We start from the raw sequence: 16,880 nt of genomic DNA, 5'->3' as shown, positions 1-16,880 counted from the left end.
AAGGGCTGTATTTAGCAAACCCCTAATAAATATTGCATTTCCTTTATAAACAGATTTTTCCTTTTTAAACAATCAACCTTTTTCTAAACACCTATACATGTATTACAATATTTAGCAAGATGCTAAAGGTAGTTACAAAAAGTGTGCCAATCAGCCTTAGCTTCATCGGCACGACGAAATAGAAAGACGGAGATTTGAGATAGATGTCGAGTTCAAATCCGATTTAAGATGGGCTCAATGCATTGAGCCTTTAGGTGACCGGTTGTTTCCGGTACTTGTGGCTTTAGTTGGCTTTGACTATCTAACACTGTCTATATGTCTTTCGCCATTAGATATTTTCAGATAACGGGAACACTAATTAATCTTGGACGTTAAAAAAAAAAAAGAAGTTACAAAAGTTATGATGGGCAGGAACAAATGATCTTCGGCTAGCTTCCTCCTTAAATGATATTATATATCAATGCTAATAATAGTTCTTCCAATCAAACTCTTCTTTATTTCTATTGATCAGAAGATCTTTGATCAGGCCTAGAAACACACTCCACGCAAGCAAATATATTTTCCCTATATTTTACCTTTATTGCAAAATATATATTATTGTGTATGGGTACATTTAATTTCACCTAAGTTATATGGAGTTATATTCAAAATAAAATTAAATGTGTAAACTATTATATACATTTTTTTCCATAAAATAACAAGTCTATACATATATGCTATCACTAGTGGTCAGAGGCATTCTCAGTTTTACAAGATTTTGAGTTCAATTTTTAGGGATGATAAACCTTGTGATTTTTCCCTCTGAATATTTGTAACAGCTCATGGTCAACATTACGTTATTTAGGATACGTGCAAAGCTTCACCATTAAGCAATGAAGTATCCCTAATTTTGTATGTTGACCGAAGACCAAATGTTCGAGAAAAAAAAAAGTAAAGATCTATGAAAAGTGTTATGTTAATAACATACATGAAGTAACACGCTTAAGTTATTAACTATTTTGATAATGTATGTATGTATATATATATATATAGGTAAATTGTCTATTTGAATCTTTAATTTTTCATGAATCCCAAGGACCAAATCCTAGCCATTTGATCACCTCAATCAATGGCTAGGATTGAAACTTATGCCTTAATAAAAAAAAAAACACAGAGGGGCATATATGTAAATTTGCTTAACAAATTTTTTTTCCCCTTTCCTCCTCCTGATAGAAACACACACACACAAACAAACAAACACACATTCTCTCCCTCTCTTCTCCTCCTTGGACGGTGACCACCACCACCACCACCACCACCATATCCGACCGCCGCCACCACCACCACCACCACAATCTGGATCTTCATCTCAAACACTAGCAACAACAACAACAAGTGGAAGATGATGTTTAAGATGTTATTAGAGTGATACTTTATGTAGTTTATGTTTTTTATATAAAAAAATAGATAAACAAACCATTTTTATCCATTATTTGTTGTTTTTTTCTTTTATTTTTGTTTTTTATATGATAAGAAGTTGTATCTTTGGTTGTTGTTTAAAATTTTTATAATGAGTTTTGCCCACAAAGTGTTTGATGAAATGTCTAAACCAAAATGTATGTACTAAATCAAATTTGATTATATACGTATTTAGTGATTGTACAGCCAATCATACTTGATTGTACATTATTATAAATTTTGAATTTGTTAAATTTGTGTTTTGTAACTTTGTTTGTGCAATCAAATTTGATTATGTATTGAGTTTTTAGTTACCTGTGTGTTTGTGACTATATGTCTATAATCAAATTTGATTATGTGTTGATATTTTAGTGATTTTTATTTTTGCAACTTAATGTCTAGAATCAATTTTGATTATGTATAAAGATTTTAGAGATTTTGATTTTGTAACTTTGTTTGTACAATGTATTGAGTTTATAGTTACCTGTGTGTTTGTGACTATATGCCTACAATCAAATTTGATTCTGTATTTATGTGTTGATAATTTTAGTGATTTCAGCTTTTACAACTTTATATATAAAGAATTTAGACAAAACAAATGAGTTCCATATCAAAAAAACTATTCAAAATCAAATTTGATTTTATGCATATGGTGTCAAACTTATACAAAATCAAATTTAATTTTGTGCACACATTGAGACAAAACAAATGAGTAAAAATCAATAATAATTTTAGGCATATAGTGTAAAAAGCTATACAAAATCAAATTTGATTTTATGCATACATTTTGACAAAACAAATGAGTTTCATACCAAGAAACCTACACAAAATCAAATTTGATTTTACCCATATGGTCTCAAAAACCTATACAAAATCATAATTCGCACATTGAATCAAACCAAATGGCTTCCATATAAAGAAATTTATTCAAAATCATTTTTGATTTTAGTCATAAAGTATGAAAACCTATTCAAAATCAACTATTCAAAATCAAAAATGATTTTACGCAATTATTGGGGAAAAGCTATACAAAATCATATATGATTTTTTTATAGCACATTAAGACAAAACCAAATGAGTTTCATACAAAGAAAACCATTTAAAATCAAAAAATGATTTTAAGAATATAGTATGAAAAAGCTATCCAAAATCATATATGATTTTATTCATATGGTCCCTGTTTGTAAGCAACTCAAAATTGCAAGGCCCGTAAATTTACGGTCCCATGTAAAAAATGGGCCGTAAATTTATGGTCAGAGCTCGTAAATTTATGGTCCGACCTGCATAATTCCATTTTAGCCAAAAATCCATATTTCACTTTTCATGCTACAAATTATTTAAACCAAAACACCAAAATGAGTAAAATCATATATTACAACATAATTGATAGATCCAAACCCTTAACCATTGAAATATACATTAAAACGACCAAACGGGCCATTCGCCCAAAACGATCTTTCAAAGCAAAACGATCATGTTAACCTTTAAACACCATGTGAACCATTTGCAAATCAAATTCCAGAAATTTTATCCTAAAATAAATTAAACCAAAAGAACATTGTATCATGAGTCATCATGGTTATTAGGGATAGTCTATCAACAATTACCCAAGTTGTCAATTCTTCCAAACTTCAAAACTTGAACTCTAACTTCACGTCACCGGCTCCTTGTTCTTGCTACTACTACCTACTCCTATAAAACATCAAACAACTAAAAGTAAGCATTAAAGCTGAATACATATGAATATGACCAATATTATCTTTACAATGATAAGGTATACAACAAATTAAGCCATTCAAATATCAATCAAATCAATAATAACAAACAAAGCATGATCATGTCTTTTCTACTTGGCCAATGATATATGCTAGTAGATATCTCATTATTTACTAGTCTTTCATATAAAAAGTGTTAGTAGGTACATTATCATCTACTAGTCTTGCACCAAACCAATGTATGCTAATAGGTATATCTTCATCTATTAGTCTTACACAAATTTCACACACAAATGGTGTCATAGTGATTACTCATCTATGAACTCCATATCTCAACTATGTACACATACATATGTACTCACCTTGTATTTGGCTAATAGGCTCTACTTGATTATTATGCTCATTGTTATATTCTCCACCACCTACACAACATTTATCATATACTATGAGTTTATAAACCCATTCCTTCTACAACCATTAACTAAGTTCATCATGAACTAAACCACTATAGTGTTTGGCTATACCATCTTTTCATTATAATTCTCATAATATGACTTCTAAGCTCATATACTAGCCAAACACCAATTTTATGAAATTCCAACTATGGGGTTCCTCATCATTAACTTATTTTCTCAATCATATTACCAATTTCTATATCAAAATTCATTAGGGTTTTATTTAAACCCTAAACCCATAAAACCCCCAAACTATAAAATTAAGAACCCTAATTTAAATAATTCAACAATTAGAGTGAATTTCTTACCTCCAAGAAAAGAAATAATAAGAAGCAAATTGAAACCCCAATTTCTTCCTTTTCTTCTTGTAATTTCGACCCACACCAAACCAAAGATCAAAACCCTCAAATTATTTCTTTGCTAATTGAGTTATATGGAAATTTAGAAGGAAGAATTTCACTATTATTGCTAGATGAAATTTTGAAGAATCAAGAAGGTTTTTATGGAAGAATTTTGAAGAGAATTAATAAAAGAAAAGAAAAGAAAAGAAAAGATGGAATTAGGAATAATCAAGAAAAGTGGCTGGCTTCTTTTCTCCATGCCACGTTTTCTTCCAAATAAAATGGGTATTATACCCTCTTACCATTAAAGTTCCAACTAATTTAATCCATTTTCTCAAAACAAAATACTAGGAAACTAATTAAATGTTAAAACTATAAAAAAAAAAAATCTATTACCTTAAAAATAGTGGGGTGTTACAAAAATCAAAAATGATTTTACGCATACACTGTGAAAAACCTATTCAAAATCAAAAATGATTTTACGCATACATTGAGGAAAACCTATATAAAATCATATATGAATTTTATAACACATTGAGACAAAACCAAATGAGTTCCATACAAAGAAAACCATTTAAAATCAAAAATGATTTTGCATAGATTTTTCGGGGTTTTTACATGGTAGCTTAAGGTTTAGGGTTTGAAGTTGTAGGGTTAGTGTTAACCCTACGACTTCAAACCCTAAACCCTTAAGCGTACCGTATACATCCATTCTCCTACTGTAGGCTTTAGCATTTTAGGGTTTAGATTTTATGGTTTAGATTTTCCCGGGTTTTTACATGGTAGCTTAGGGTTTAAGGTTTGAAGTTGTAGGGTTAGACTTCAAACCTTAAACCCTAAGCGTACCGTATACATTCGTCCCCGAACTGTAGGCTTTAGCATTTTAGGGCTTAGCATTTAGAGTTTTAGAATGCAACTTTTCTAAAATGTATGCATAAAATCAAAAATGATTTTGCATAGGTTTTCCCGGTTTTTACATGGTAGCTTAGGGTTTAGGGTTTGAAGTTGTAGGGTTAGCCCTACAACTTCAAACCCTAAACCCTTAAGCGTACCGTATACATCCATTCCCCCACTATAGGCTTTAGCAATTTAAGGTTTAAATTTTATGGTTTAGATTTTCCCGGGTTTTTATATGGTACCTTAGAGTTTAGGGTTTGAAGTTGTAGGGTAGGCTAACCCTACAACTTCAAACCCTAAACCCTAAGCGTATCGTATACATCCGTCCCCCAACTACAGGCTTTAGCATTTTAGGGCCTAGCATTTAGGGTTTTAGAATGCAACTTTTCTAATATGTATGCAGAAAATCAAAAATGATTTTTCATAGATTTTTAACTTTATACATGTAAAATCATTTTTGATTAGAAATTAAGCTTTAGTTTAGGATTTGAACGGCTAACCCTACGACTTCAAACCCTAAACTAAAGTGCCAGGCCGAAGGCCCTCGTGATCACACTTTCCCCTCGGATTTGATTTTGAATAGGTTTAGTGAAATTCCATATATCTACACAAACAAATGAAATTCCATCAAATTTGATTTTGAATAGGTTTAATGATACCGAACTCATTTCTTTTGTCTAGATGTATGAAAAAAATCAAATATGATTTTGTATGGGTATTTCATACTGTATGCTTAAAATCAAATGAGTTTCTTGGTATGTAATTCATTTTGTTTTGTCTCAACGTGCTATACAAAATTGTATATGATTTTGTATAACTTTTCCCCAATGTATGCGTAAAATCATTTTTGATTTTGAATAGGTTTCAGACTTTATGAGTAAAATCAATAATGATTTTAAATAAAAAAAATTCTTAAAGGAAGCCATTTGGTTTGACTCAATGTGCTACACAAATATATTTTCTTGACAATGTATGCGTAAAATCATATATGATTTTGTATAATATTTCACACTGTATACGTAAACTAAAAATTTTTTTAAATAGGTTTATTTGTATAGAACTCATTTGCCTTGTCTCAAATTTATACGTAGAATCGTATATGATTTTGAATAAATTTTTCATAATGTATGCTTAAAATCGATTTTGATTTTGAATAAGTTTATTTGTTCGGAAGCATATGCAAAATCATATATGATTTTGAATATGTTTAATGATACCGAACTCACTTTTTTTGTCTAGATTTATGAATAAAGTCATATATGATTTTGTATAGGGTTTTGACACTCTATGGATAAAATCATTTTTTATTTTAAATGGTTTCGTTTGTATGAAACTCATTTGGTTTTGTCTCAATGTGTTATAAAAAATCATATATAATTTTGTATAGGTTTTCCCCAATATATGCGTAAAATCATTTTTGATTTTGAATAGTTGATTTTGAATAGGTTTTTCACAATGTATGCGTAAAATCATTTTTGATTGTAAATAGTTCATTATATATAGGATTTTCACACTGTAAGAGTAAAATCAAATATGATTCTAGGCATAAGAACACAAGTAACTAAAACCTCAATACAAAATCAAATTTTATTGTACAAAACAAAGTTACAAAACACAAATCTATAAAATCTATATATAAAATCAAATATGACTTTACACATACAGTTACAAAAACAGAAATATATATAACCTCACTCAGATGTGATTTTACACATACAGTTACAAACAAATGAGTTTTATATCAATAAACCTATACACAATCAAATTTGATTCAGAATCATAAAGGTTATCAAACTTTGATTTAGATATTTCATCAAACACCTTATATGCAATACTCAATCAGATGTGATTTGATATTAAATCATATATAACAAACTTTGGTTTAGACATTGTATCAAATACCTTGTAGGCAATATTATACCAAACAACAAAGTCAATTGAATAGCTAATAAAGTTTAACAAGTTCAAATGTTAGAATAGATCTAATCACATATTATCAAATTACATTTGATTATCACCTGAGAAAATTCGAATATACATAACAAAAAGTCATAATATTCGTATTCAATGCATCCTTCATTGTTATTAACATTTTCAAAATCTATTGATGATGAATGATGGAGATGATGACGAAGACAAAGGCAATATGATTGTGCCATTGAAAGTGGTGGTGGTGGGCGCAGGACGCGAAAGAGAGAAAGAAAATTGATGTGTGTGTTTTACTCTGTGTGTATGTATGTGTGTGTGTGTTTTGGATCTGAGAAGATGAAGAGTGAGAGGGAGGAGTGTGTATGTAAAATCTATGCATTATTATAACGTGTGAAATTACCAAAGTGTCCTTGCATGTTATTTTTTTTTAGATCTCAGTCGTGGATCTGTCTTGATCCAAGGACTGAGATGCAGCCCTTGGGTTTCACCAATTTATAAAGATCCGTTTGATCACAACTTATGTAACACCCCGCTAAAGCGAAATATACGGGATGTGCAGATAAGCACAATTGCACACAGTACAAGTTCCAACACAGCTAATAACATTAAGAAGAGAAGAAGAAGTATAATAGTTATTACAGAACATGGGGTATACTCAAAATAGCTAATATTCAAAAGACAGAACAATTGTCTTAAAGTACCGAAGTCTTGAACTGAATAAACAAAGGAAAGCCTTCACAGCTCCTGGTCTTGAATGCTCGAACAGTCGCCAAATGAGATGAGCTTAAAGAGGAAGACTCCTATGCTAAGAGATCTACTAGCCTAGCCTGAAAAGCATGTAAGTTCAAAAGGTCAACTACGAAAGCAGTTGGTGAGATTCACATAAAGTACTATTTAGTATACATGTAATTAATATGTAGAGTAAGAACAAGGTCATAAGATCTGTGCATTTAACAAAAGTACTTTGCAATAGTAAGAACAGTACAAGAACAATTAATGAACTATAGATGTATTGTCACTGCCAACCCGATCGGCCAGAACTGAACTGTAGTGTGACGATATGCTCATAATAATCAAGTAAGTCAAGTAAGATCTAGATCAGAACAAGAACAGATAATATGCATCCTCCAGAACTACGGAGAATGAGGGTGGGCCTACCCTAAACAGCGCTGTTCATAATTACCTACGGTTCAATCCCTGAACTGGGGGATATGAATTGATAGCAGTGAATAAGAACTGAACAAGAACAAGTAAGAACTAGAACATGGTAAAGAACAAGTACAGTAGTATAAATGTATTTAAGGATCTTGCCCATTCAAGACTTAAATACCCTTTATAAATAGTTAAGAATCATATCATACTTATCTCATAAGATCATAAGATAGTACGTAACATAGTTCAAGAACATATATATAAGTACAAAATAGTTTTCATGCTTTTCAGTCCCCGATAAAGAACTTGAACAAAATGTACAAAAGGGGGATTAGTGAACTCACAGTGATCTGGTACAAGCACAGTTTATAAGCACAGAGAATAAGCACAGAGATAGATAAGTTATATCTACCAGAATCCAAGCACGACTTGAGGAAAGCCTAAGTACAAGTCATTGATCATAAATAAGTACGCATATAAGTTCATATGATTAATTAATCATTGAAATGTCCTTGATGAACTGATGATTTGGTCATTGATGATCTTTGAACGTTTTGACTCAAAATGAGTTTGAATGAACTTAGGTACTTGAACTGGACTCGATCTGAACGTCTTTCAACACACACACATGTAATTATAATGTTAATTAGTTGAACGTGTCTTTAATAATGATCTTTAGCCTTAAGAACTTAGTTTGGTTGTTCATAGAACTCGCACTTTAATAATTAAGATGAATCATGACTTTAATGTACTTGGTCATGGATTGAGCAATGATCTTAGCTAGGATTCGAGTTAGGGCTAGCCTTGACATGTTTATACGGCCTTGGTGTATATTATTGCAATGTAATGAAGCTAGGAACTGGTCTAGTGGCTAAGTACAAGATCTAGTCGATTTAAGTCCAAGTATGCCATATTATAGGAACATGATCGTTTTAGGGTTCAGGATCGTTTTAAGATACAAGATCGTTTAGGGTTCAGGATCGTCTTAGGGTACAAGTTCGTCTTGGTACAGGATCGTCCTAGGGACAAGATCGTCCTAGAGTTCGTATGACAAGATCGTTTCTAGTTCAAGAACGATTGAGCAAAACCAATCTAGAAGATTAGCTACCCAAGAGTGTGTGATTCCCAATCACAACAACTTCGAATGAACAACCAAACACACCAAAACCTGAGACGATCTTTGAGGAGATCGTTTTAGGTTCAGAGGGCTGGGACGATCTTGAGGAGATCATCCTAGCTCAAGAACGGGCTGAACAACACGAGCCCAATAATGAATGTCTAGATCGATTTAAGGACTTGTTTGGACATAGCACTAGTACATATATACTCAATAACATCATCTAATATCACTTTTAATGATTCCAAGGTCAAATATAACATGAACAAGTCGTGACCTTCAAGAACAAGTTGTACCTTCATTTTCAAAAATCGGTTTCGTAGATTAAAGCATGTTATGACCCAGATTTGTTCATACAAATGTTATTAAACACATTTAGACACAAACCCATTAACATTTAACACGATTTTCATTCAAAAATTGGACAAAATCATCAAGAACATGAACTTGAAAAAGTACATTTTTAATTTGCTCAAAAACCCATCAAATGTTGTTGTTACCTGAGAAATTGAAAGGACACGACTCAATAAACCGAAAATACAAGGTTTTTTTTTTAAGACCCCACTGCGCCGCAGTGGGTCGAGAACTCCCCACCGCGCCGCAGTAGAAATCCTCGGCCAGAGCAAGAACATGCCCCACTGCGCCACAGTGGGTTCGACATACCTCCCACTACGCCGCAGTGGACAAAGTCACCCCCACTGCGCCGCAGTGAGCCACCTGACAGCAACCCTAAATACTCATTTCGACCATGACAACTTGCGACCTTCAAATTTCAAAACAAACTTCTCAAAATACATTTCAGAGGTTTCCAACAACAACGTAGACACATTTCAAACACAATTACAACATAACATGTTTCACAAATCAAAAAACAACCCTAACGGGTCATTTACCCGTTTTGGCAACATTTTCTTCCGTAAACAACAATACCATTTTTCAAAGACTTTACAACTTGGACATTTACAGAAACATTACCAAAACATGACCTCGAACCAAAATGTACCCTGAGCCATGAGGTGTGGGACGTCTAAGCTTCTATACCAAAAGATCGTCATTCATTCGAGAATGACCTAATTACCTTCAAGTTCTTCAAAGATATCTACAACTTCAAGCTTATCAACACACACTTAGTTCCTTCCTCCGGAACTATCTATAAAAGTGTAAACAACTAAAATATAAGCAAAGGCTTAGTAAATATACTTGCATACATTTACGAATACGAAGGAGGGCTTAGTACACGGACTTTCACATGTAACCTATGGCATCGTCATGTCACATTTACATATTCACCTTGCACACAAACAATACATATATGGATCAATATAAGCTAAACAAGCATAACAATCATATCTATCAGGATTCTTAGGCCCCGGAGGTTCTTAGGTCTCATATCACATCAACTATCTGGATTCTTAGGCCCCGGAGGTTCTTAGGCCTCAAAAACAATGCCCCACATAGGCTTCATGCCAAATCAATTACCATGCTTGGAACATTCACATCTCATGGTAATTGACCCAACGTAAACATAAGGGTATGCAAATTTACTCACCTCCTCCGCAAAAGGGACAATAATGCTAAACAAATAAGCACAAGCAAGCTTCAACCTATAATCATATCATAAAAGTGCATAAGCTTACATTCACAACTTGACTAGCTCAGCCTAGTCATACTTCAATCACTAGCCTTCCTAAACCCAAAACCCAACCCATTTATCATTGAGCTACTTTCATCTTTAACAACAACATTGGGTAGTTCAACCTACCATTTTCATCCATATTTCAATAACTAGTAAAAATTCATCTTTTCTCATTAACTAAGATTTTCACATGAACTTATCAATTTCATAATCAAACACATCACATTGCTCAATGACAACTAGGTTAACTAGGGAATTGAGAAAAATTAACCATAATTTATTTTCTAGCAAAAACCCCCAAATTGGTTCATCCATGAACCCTAATTTCAAAGGAAGATATTAGATTAGAGTTTTTAAGCCACAAATTCTTCCCCTATTTCCTTCAAATTTCGGCTACCACCACCAACCTACAAACCCTAGCTTTTGAATTTCCTGAATGAAGATTATGTGATGGTGATGATTATTATGAATGTTCTTGTCCTTGAATTAGAAGGATTTTAGCTTGATTTTGAAAAGAAAGAAGAGAATTGCATGAAAGAAATGATGGGGAAGAAAGAAATAAGGTGGAAGCATGAGTCATAATCAAAAGGGGTGGCTGGCACTCCGTGAAGATGCCACGACCCATCTCTCCAGATGTGGGTATTTTACCCGCTATCGGCTAAAGTTTCAACTAAATTAACCCCATATCTAAAAGATAAAATACTAGGAAATTAATTTAATGTCAAAACTATGAAAAGGGGTTAATTTCTTTTACCTCAAGATCTTGGGGTGTTACAACTCTCCCCCACTTGGAACGGATCACGGCCTCGTGATCCAAGCCATATGCAATGACGGATAGTAAACAAGAACATCGTGCTCGGACTCCCATGTGCAATCGGACAACTTACCGTGCTTCCACAAAATCTTATAAGTTATTACCGTCTTATTTTGTACTCTTCTAAGCTCTTCCTCGACTATGGCAATCGGCTCTTCAATATAATTCAACTTATTATCAACTTCGATCTCATTTAATGGTACATAGGAAGACTCGTCGGCAGGGCATTTTCTAAGATGTGACACATGAAAAGTAGGGTGAATTCCCGATAATTCTTCCGGTAACTCCAAACGGTATGCAACCTTGCCAACCTTAGCCACAATCTTGAATGGGCCAGTAAAACGAGGGCTTAACTTTCCACGCTTTCGAAATCGTAACACACCTTTCCATGGGGAGACTTTCAACAAGACACGATCATCAACATTGAATTCAGTTGGCCTTCTTTGTTTATCCGCATACGACTTCTGTCGGTCTTGAGCCGCTTTCCATCTTTCCTTGATTACATCTATCTTCTCAATGGTTTTCAGCACTACTTCCGTGCCACCTATTTCTCTTTGACCTACTTCTCCCCAACAAATTGGAGATCGACACTTCCTTCCATACAACAATTCATACGGTGGCATTTGAATACTAGAATGGTAGCTATTGTTGTATGAGAATTCTACCAAAGGCAAGTGAAGATCCCAAGTGCCTCCAAAGTCAATTATACATGCTCGAAGCATGTCTTCAAGCGTTTGAATGGTTCTCTCACTTTAGCCATCTGTTTGTGGGTGATAGGCGGTGCTAAGCTTGAGCTTGGTACCCATATCTTCATGAAATTTCTGCCAAAAGTGAGAAGTGAAACGAGTGTCTCTATCCGAAACAATGGAGATAGGAACTCCATGTCTAGCTACCACTTCTTTCACGTAGATCTTTGCCAACACTTCGGATGACGATGCCTCACAGATAGGGAGAAACAAGGCACTCTTGGTTAGTCTATCAACTACCACCTATATAGTATTAAATTGATTTCTAGGGGTCTTGGGCAATTTTGTGATGAAATCCATGGTGATCTCTTCCCACTTCCATTTGGGAATTTCTAACGGTTGCATCATACCATAAGGCTTTTGATGCTCAGCCTTCACTTGTGCGCAAGTCAAACATTTCTCGGCATACTTCACTACATCACGTTTCATACCGGGCCACCAATATTCTACTTTCAAATCATGATACATCTTTGTAGCACCGAGGTGAATGGAATACTTGGATTTGTGAGCCTCATCGAGGAGAACTTGCTTCAATTCACAAGAGAATGGGATCCAAATCCTCCCAAAACGTAAAGTAAGGCCACGAGAATCCTTAGTGAAATATTGCAATTGGCCTTGAATTCTTTCTTTTTTAGGATCCCGTTGCAAAGCCTTCTCTTGAGCTTCTCTAATTTGATCCAAGAAATCGTTAGTGATCAAAACCCAAAGAGGAGAAACGACTAGGGCATGATGAGAACTCTTCCGACTCAAAGCGTCCGCTACTACATTAGCCTTCCCGGGATGATACAAAATCTCGCAATCATAATCTTTCAAGAGATCTAGCCACCTTCGTTGGTGATTGTTGAGATCTCTTTGCTCAAAGAAATACTTGAGGCTTTTATGATCGGAATAGATGGTGAACTTGACTCCATATAGGTTAAGGCGCCAAATTTTCAAGGCAAAGACCACCGCCGCTAATTCCAAGTCATGAGTGGGATATCATTTTTCATGCTCTTTCAATTGCCTAGAAGCATAAGCAATAACTTTACCTCGTTGCATAAGGACACAACTGAGGCCATTAGATGATGCATCACAATACACCACCATATCTTCAAGGCCATCGGGCAAAACAAGAACCGGTGCTTGACTTAGCCTTTCACGAAGTTGTTGAAAAGCCATCTCTTGTTCATCTTTCCATTCGAACTTGATACTCTTGCGAGTTAATTTGGTCAAGGGAGAAGCTATTTTAGAGAAATCTTGAATGAAACGACGATAATAGCCCGCTAAACCAAGAAAACTTCTAATCTCCGACGGACTCTTGGGTTGCTCCCACTTCATCACCGCATTAATCTTAGCCGGGTCTACCATAATTCCTTCACTATTAACCACATGACCAAGGAATTGCACCTCCCGTAACCAAAATTCACACTTGGAGAACTTGGCATAGAGCTTCTCTCTACGAAGGGATTCCAACACCTCTCTTAGATGTGCTTCATGGTCGGAGGAACTTTTGGAATAAATAAGAATGTCATCGATAAAAACAGTCACGGACTTATCAAGCATAGGACGACAAACACGATTCATGAGGTCCATGAAAGCCGCGGGAGCATTGGTAAGACCAAAAGGCATGACAACAAACTCAAAAATGACCATAACGAGTACGGAAAACGATTTTGGGAATATCTTCTTCACGTACCTTGAGTTGATGGTAACCCGAACGAAGATCGATTTTTGAAAAATATGAAGCCCCTTGAAGTTGATCGAATAAATCGTCAATCCTAGGCAAAGGATACTTGTTCTTTACGGTTACCTTGTTGAGCTCACGATAGTCGATACACATCCGCATACTTCCATCCTTCTTCTTTACAAATAATACCGGTGCACCCCAAGGGGAGTTACTAGGTCGAATGAAACCTTTCTCAAGTAACTCTTGAAGTTGCTTCATCATTTCTTGCATTTCCGTTGGAGCCAAACGGTAGGGAGCTTTAGCAATGGGATTAGCTCCCGGAATAAGGTCAATTGAGAATTTAACTTGCCGTTCGGGAGGAACGCCCGGCAAGTCTTCGGGGAAAACATCGACGAAGTCTTTCACAATGGGAATGTTTTCGATAGAAAGAGGTCTCTTTTCAACATCAACGATGTGAGCAAGGTAAGCGTGACATCCATGGGATATGTAACGTTTGGCACGAGCAAAAGTTCACACGGGTATGGAACGTTCCTTCCTATCACCATAAACCACCAAGTCATCACCTTTGGAAGTTTTTAGATATACGGCTTTTTCATCACAAGCGATTTTTGCATTACATGAGCTCAACCAATCCATACCCAAGATTATATCAAACTCTCCCATCGGAAAAGGAATTAAATTGGCCTGGAAGAGTTCTGAAGAAATTTTTATCTCACACCCTCTATACACCTCCTTTACTAATTCCATCCTACCAGTACCAACCTCAACTTGCAAAGCATTTTCTAGACATGACTTAGATACAGGAATAACATGAATCATTCTAATAGCAACAAATGATCTATTCGCTCCCGAGTTAAAGAGAATACACATAGGCACATTGTATACAAGGAATGTACCTGTGACAACGTCATCGGTGTTTCTTGCTTGTTCCACGGAGAGTTGAAAGGACCTTCCTCTTTAATTCCCATGTGTTTGAGCATTCTTCCTCTCCGCCTCCCTTCTTCTTTCTTCTAACCTCTCCTCCTCCGTCAATTTTGGGCATGAGCTTCTCATGTGGCCCTCTTCGAAGCACTTGAAACAAATCACGGGCTTGTGAGGTTTGGACCTACATTCCCGGCTTCCCACAAGTGTAACAACCCTTGTCCGCCGGTCTACAAACCCCCGGATGATTCTTCTTGCATTGGCGACAAAATGGGACATTTCTTTTATTAGAGTGGTTCCCGGGACTACCTTCTTGTCTAGGCCGCTTGCTTGGAGAATTTACATCTTCATACCTTCTTTTCAAAACACCTTCATCAACTCTTGACATCTCAATCTCATGATCCTGGGCCACATCCGCCAACATGGAGAAAGACTCCATTTGGTGCAAACAAATTTTCTCCCGGAGATTCTTCCTCAACTTCAAGTAAAATTGCTCTTTGAGCAACTGGTCGTTTTCAAGGAATTCTGGACAAAATTGAGCCTTGTCCAAGAATTGAGCTCGGAATTCATTCAAGGTCATGTTGCCTTGACAATCATTGAGGAATTCACTCCTCAATTTAGTTACCTCGGCCTCCGACCGAAATTCTTTGAAAAACATGTTTTTAAATTCGGGCCACTCGACATCATCTATTGCCCTCTTCTTAATAGCCAACAATCCATCCCGCCACCTCTTTCCACTATTCCTTAACATACCAACCGCAAAGATCACCTTCAAATGTGAGGGACATTGGCTAGTACGGAATGCCCTTTCAATTTCTGAGATCCACCGAGTACAAACAATAGGATCCCGATCACCGTGATACTCGGGTGGGTGACATACCTCAAAATCCCGAAAAGTGAACTTTTTCTTGTATGTTCTTTCCCCTGTAACTTCCACCTCCTTTTCATCTTCAGTTTTCTTGCCTTTATCTTTGGCATCACGCTTCTCAAATTCCCGTTGCACATTGATTGCAACTTCTTCTTTAATCATTTGAGCAATGTGATCATTCACCGCTCCTTCCAGGGTTTGATTCAATCTCTTGAGCAAGATAGGAGTATATTTTTCTAATGCTCTCCCTATTTGATCCGATATATCCATGCTAGCCTCATCAAATACGGGCTCTTCTTCTTCATTGTGCTCGATTTCTTCATGACGGGGTTGCTCTTCTATACTATAATAAGAATAAACGAGCTAATTTAAGCACACGACCTATTTCTCCTCATGAGCTATGGTCGAAACCTAAAACTTTACACAAAACCGTTCAAGGTTTGATGCCGTTAGTTTATAAATCTGTTAGTATTCCAACCACAATAAGGTCGGCTTCTTATTGTGCCTCAAATACTAACAAATCGATAAACTATCATCATCAAACACATCCTTCGGTCCCATATAGAATTTCGGATACCTAAGGTCGAGTCTCAACTAAGGTTTAAGTCTAGGTACTTTCTACGCGAGGGAATACCTAAATCCCTTAAACCTCGGCTCTGATACCAACTTGAAAGGACACGACTCGATAAACCAAAAATACAAGTTTTTTTTTAAGACCCCACTGCGCCGCAGTGGGTGAGAACTCCCCACTGCGCCGCAGTGGAAATCCTCGGCTAGAGCAAGAACATGCCTCACTGCGCCGCAGTGGGTTCGACATACCTCCCACTGCGCCTCAGTGGGAGAAACCAACATTATTTCCGTGGAAAACCACTGCGCCACAGTGGACAAAGTCACCCCCACTGCGCCGCAGTGAGCCACCTGACAGCAACCCTAAATACTCATTTCGACTATGACAACTTGCGACCTTCAAATTTCAAAACAAACTTCTCAAAATACATTTCAGAGGTTTCCAACAACAACGTAGACACATTTCAAACACAATTACAACATAACATGTTTCACAAATCCAAGAACAACCCTCACGGGTCATTTACCCGTTTTGGCAACATTTTCATCCGTAAACAACAATACCATTTTTCAATGACTTTACAACTTGGACATTTACAGATGCATTACCAAAACATGA

The 16,880-nt window shown here is 35.7% G+C and overlaps 1 protein-coding gene across 1 annotated transcript; it reads right to left on the bottom strand.

The window, feature by feature from the left end:
- Window positions 1-15,010: 15,010 nt before the first annotated feature.
- Window positions 15,011-15,964, bottom strand: LOC122583247. The gene has a single exon (XM_043755671.1). It carries the CDS (start codon window positions 15,962-15,964, stop codon window positions 15,011-15,013), a length of 954 nt encoding a protein of 317 aa, XP_043611606.1.
- Window positions 15,965-16,880: the final 916 nt, after the last annotated feature.

The sequence above is a fragment of the Erigeron canadensis genome, chromosome 9, assembly GCF_010389155.1.
Source record: "Erigeron canadensis isolate Cc75 chromosome 9, C_canadensis_v1, whole genome shotgun sequence".
Lineage (NCBI taxonomy): Eukaryota > Viridiplantae > Streptophyta > Magnoliopsida > Asterales > Asteraceae > Erigeron > Erigeron canadensis.
Note: the sequence above shows the minus strand (reverse complement) of the source record. Positions and strands in the feature narration are given on the sequence as shown.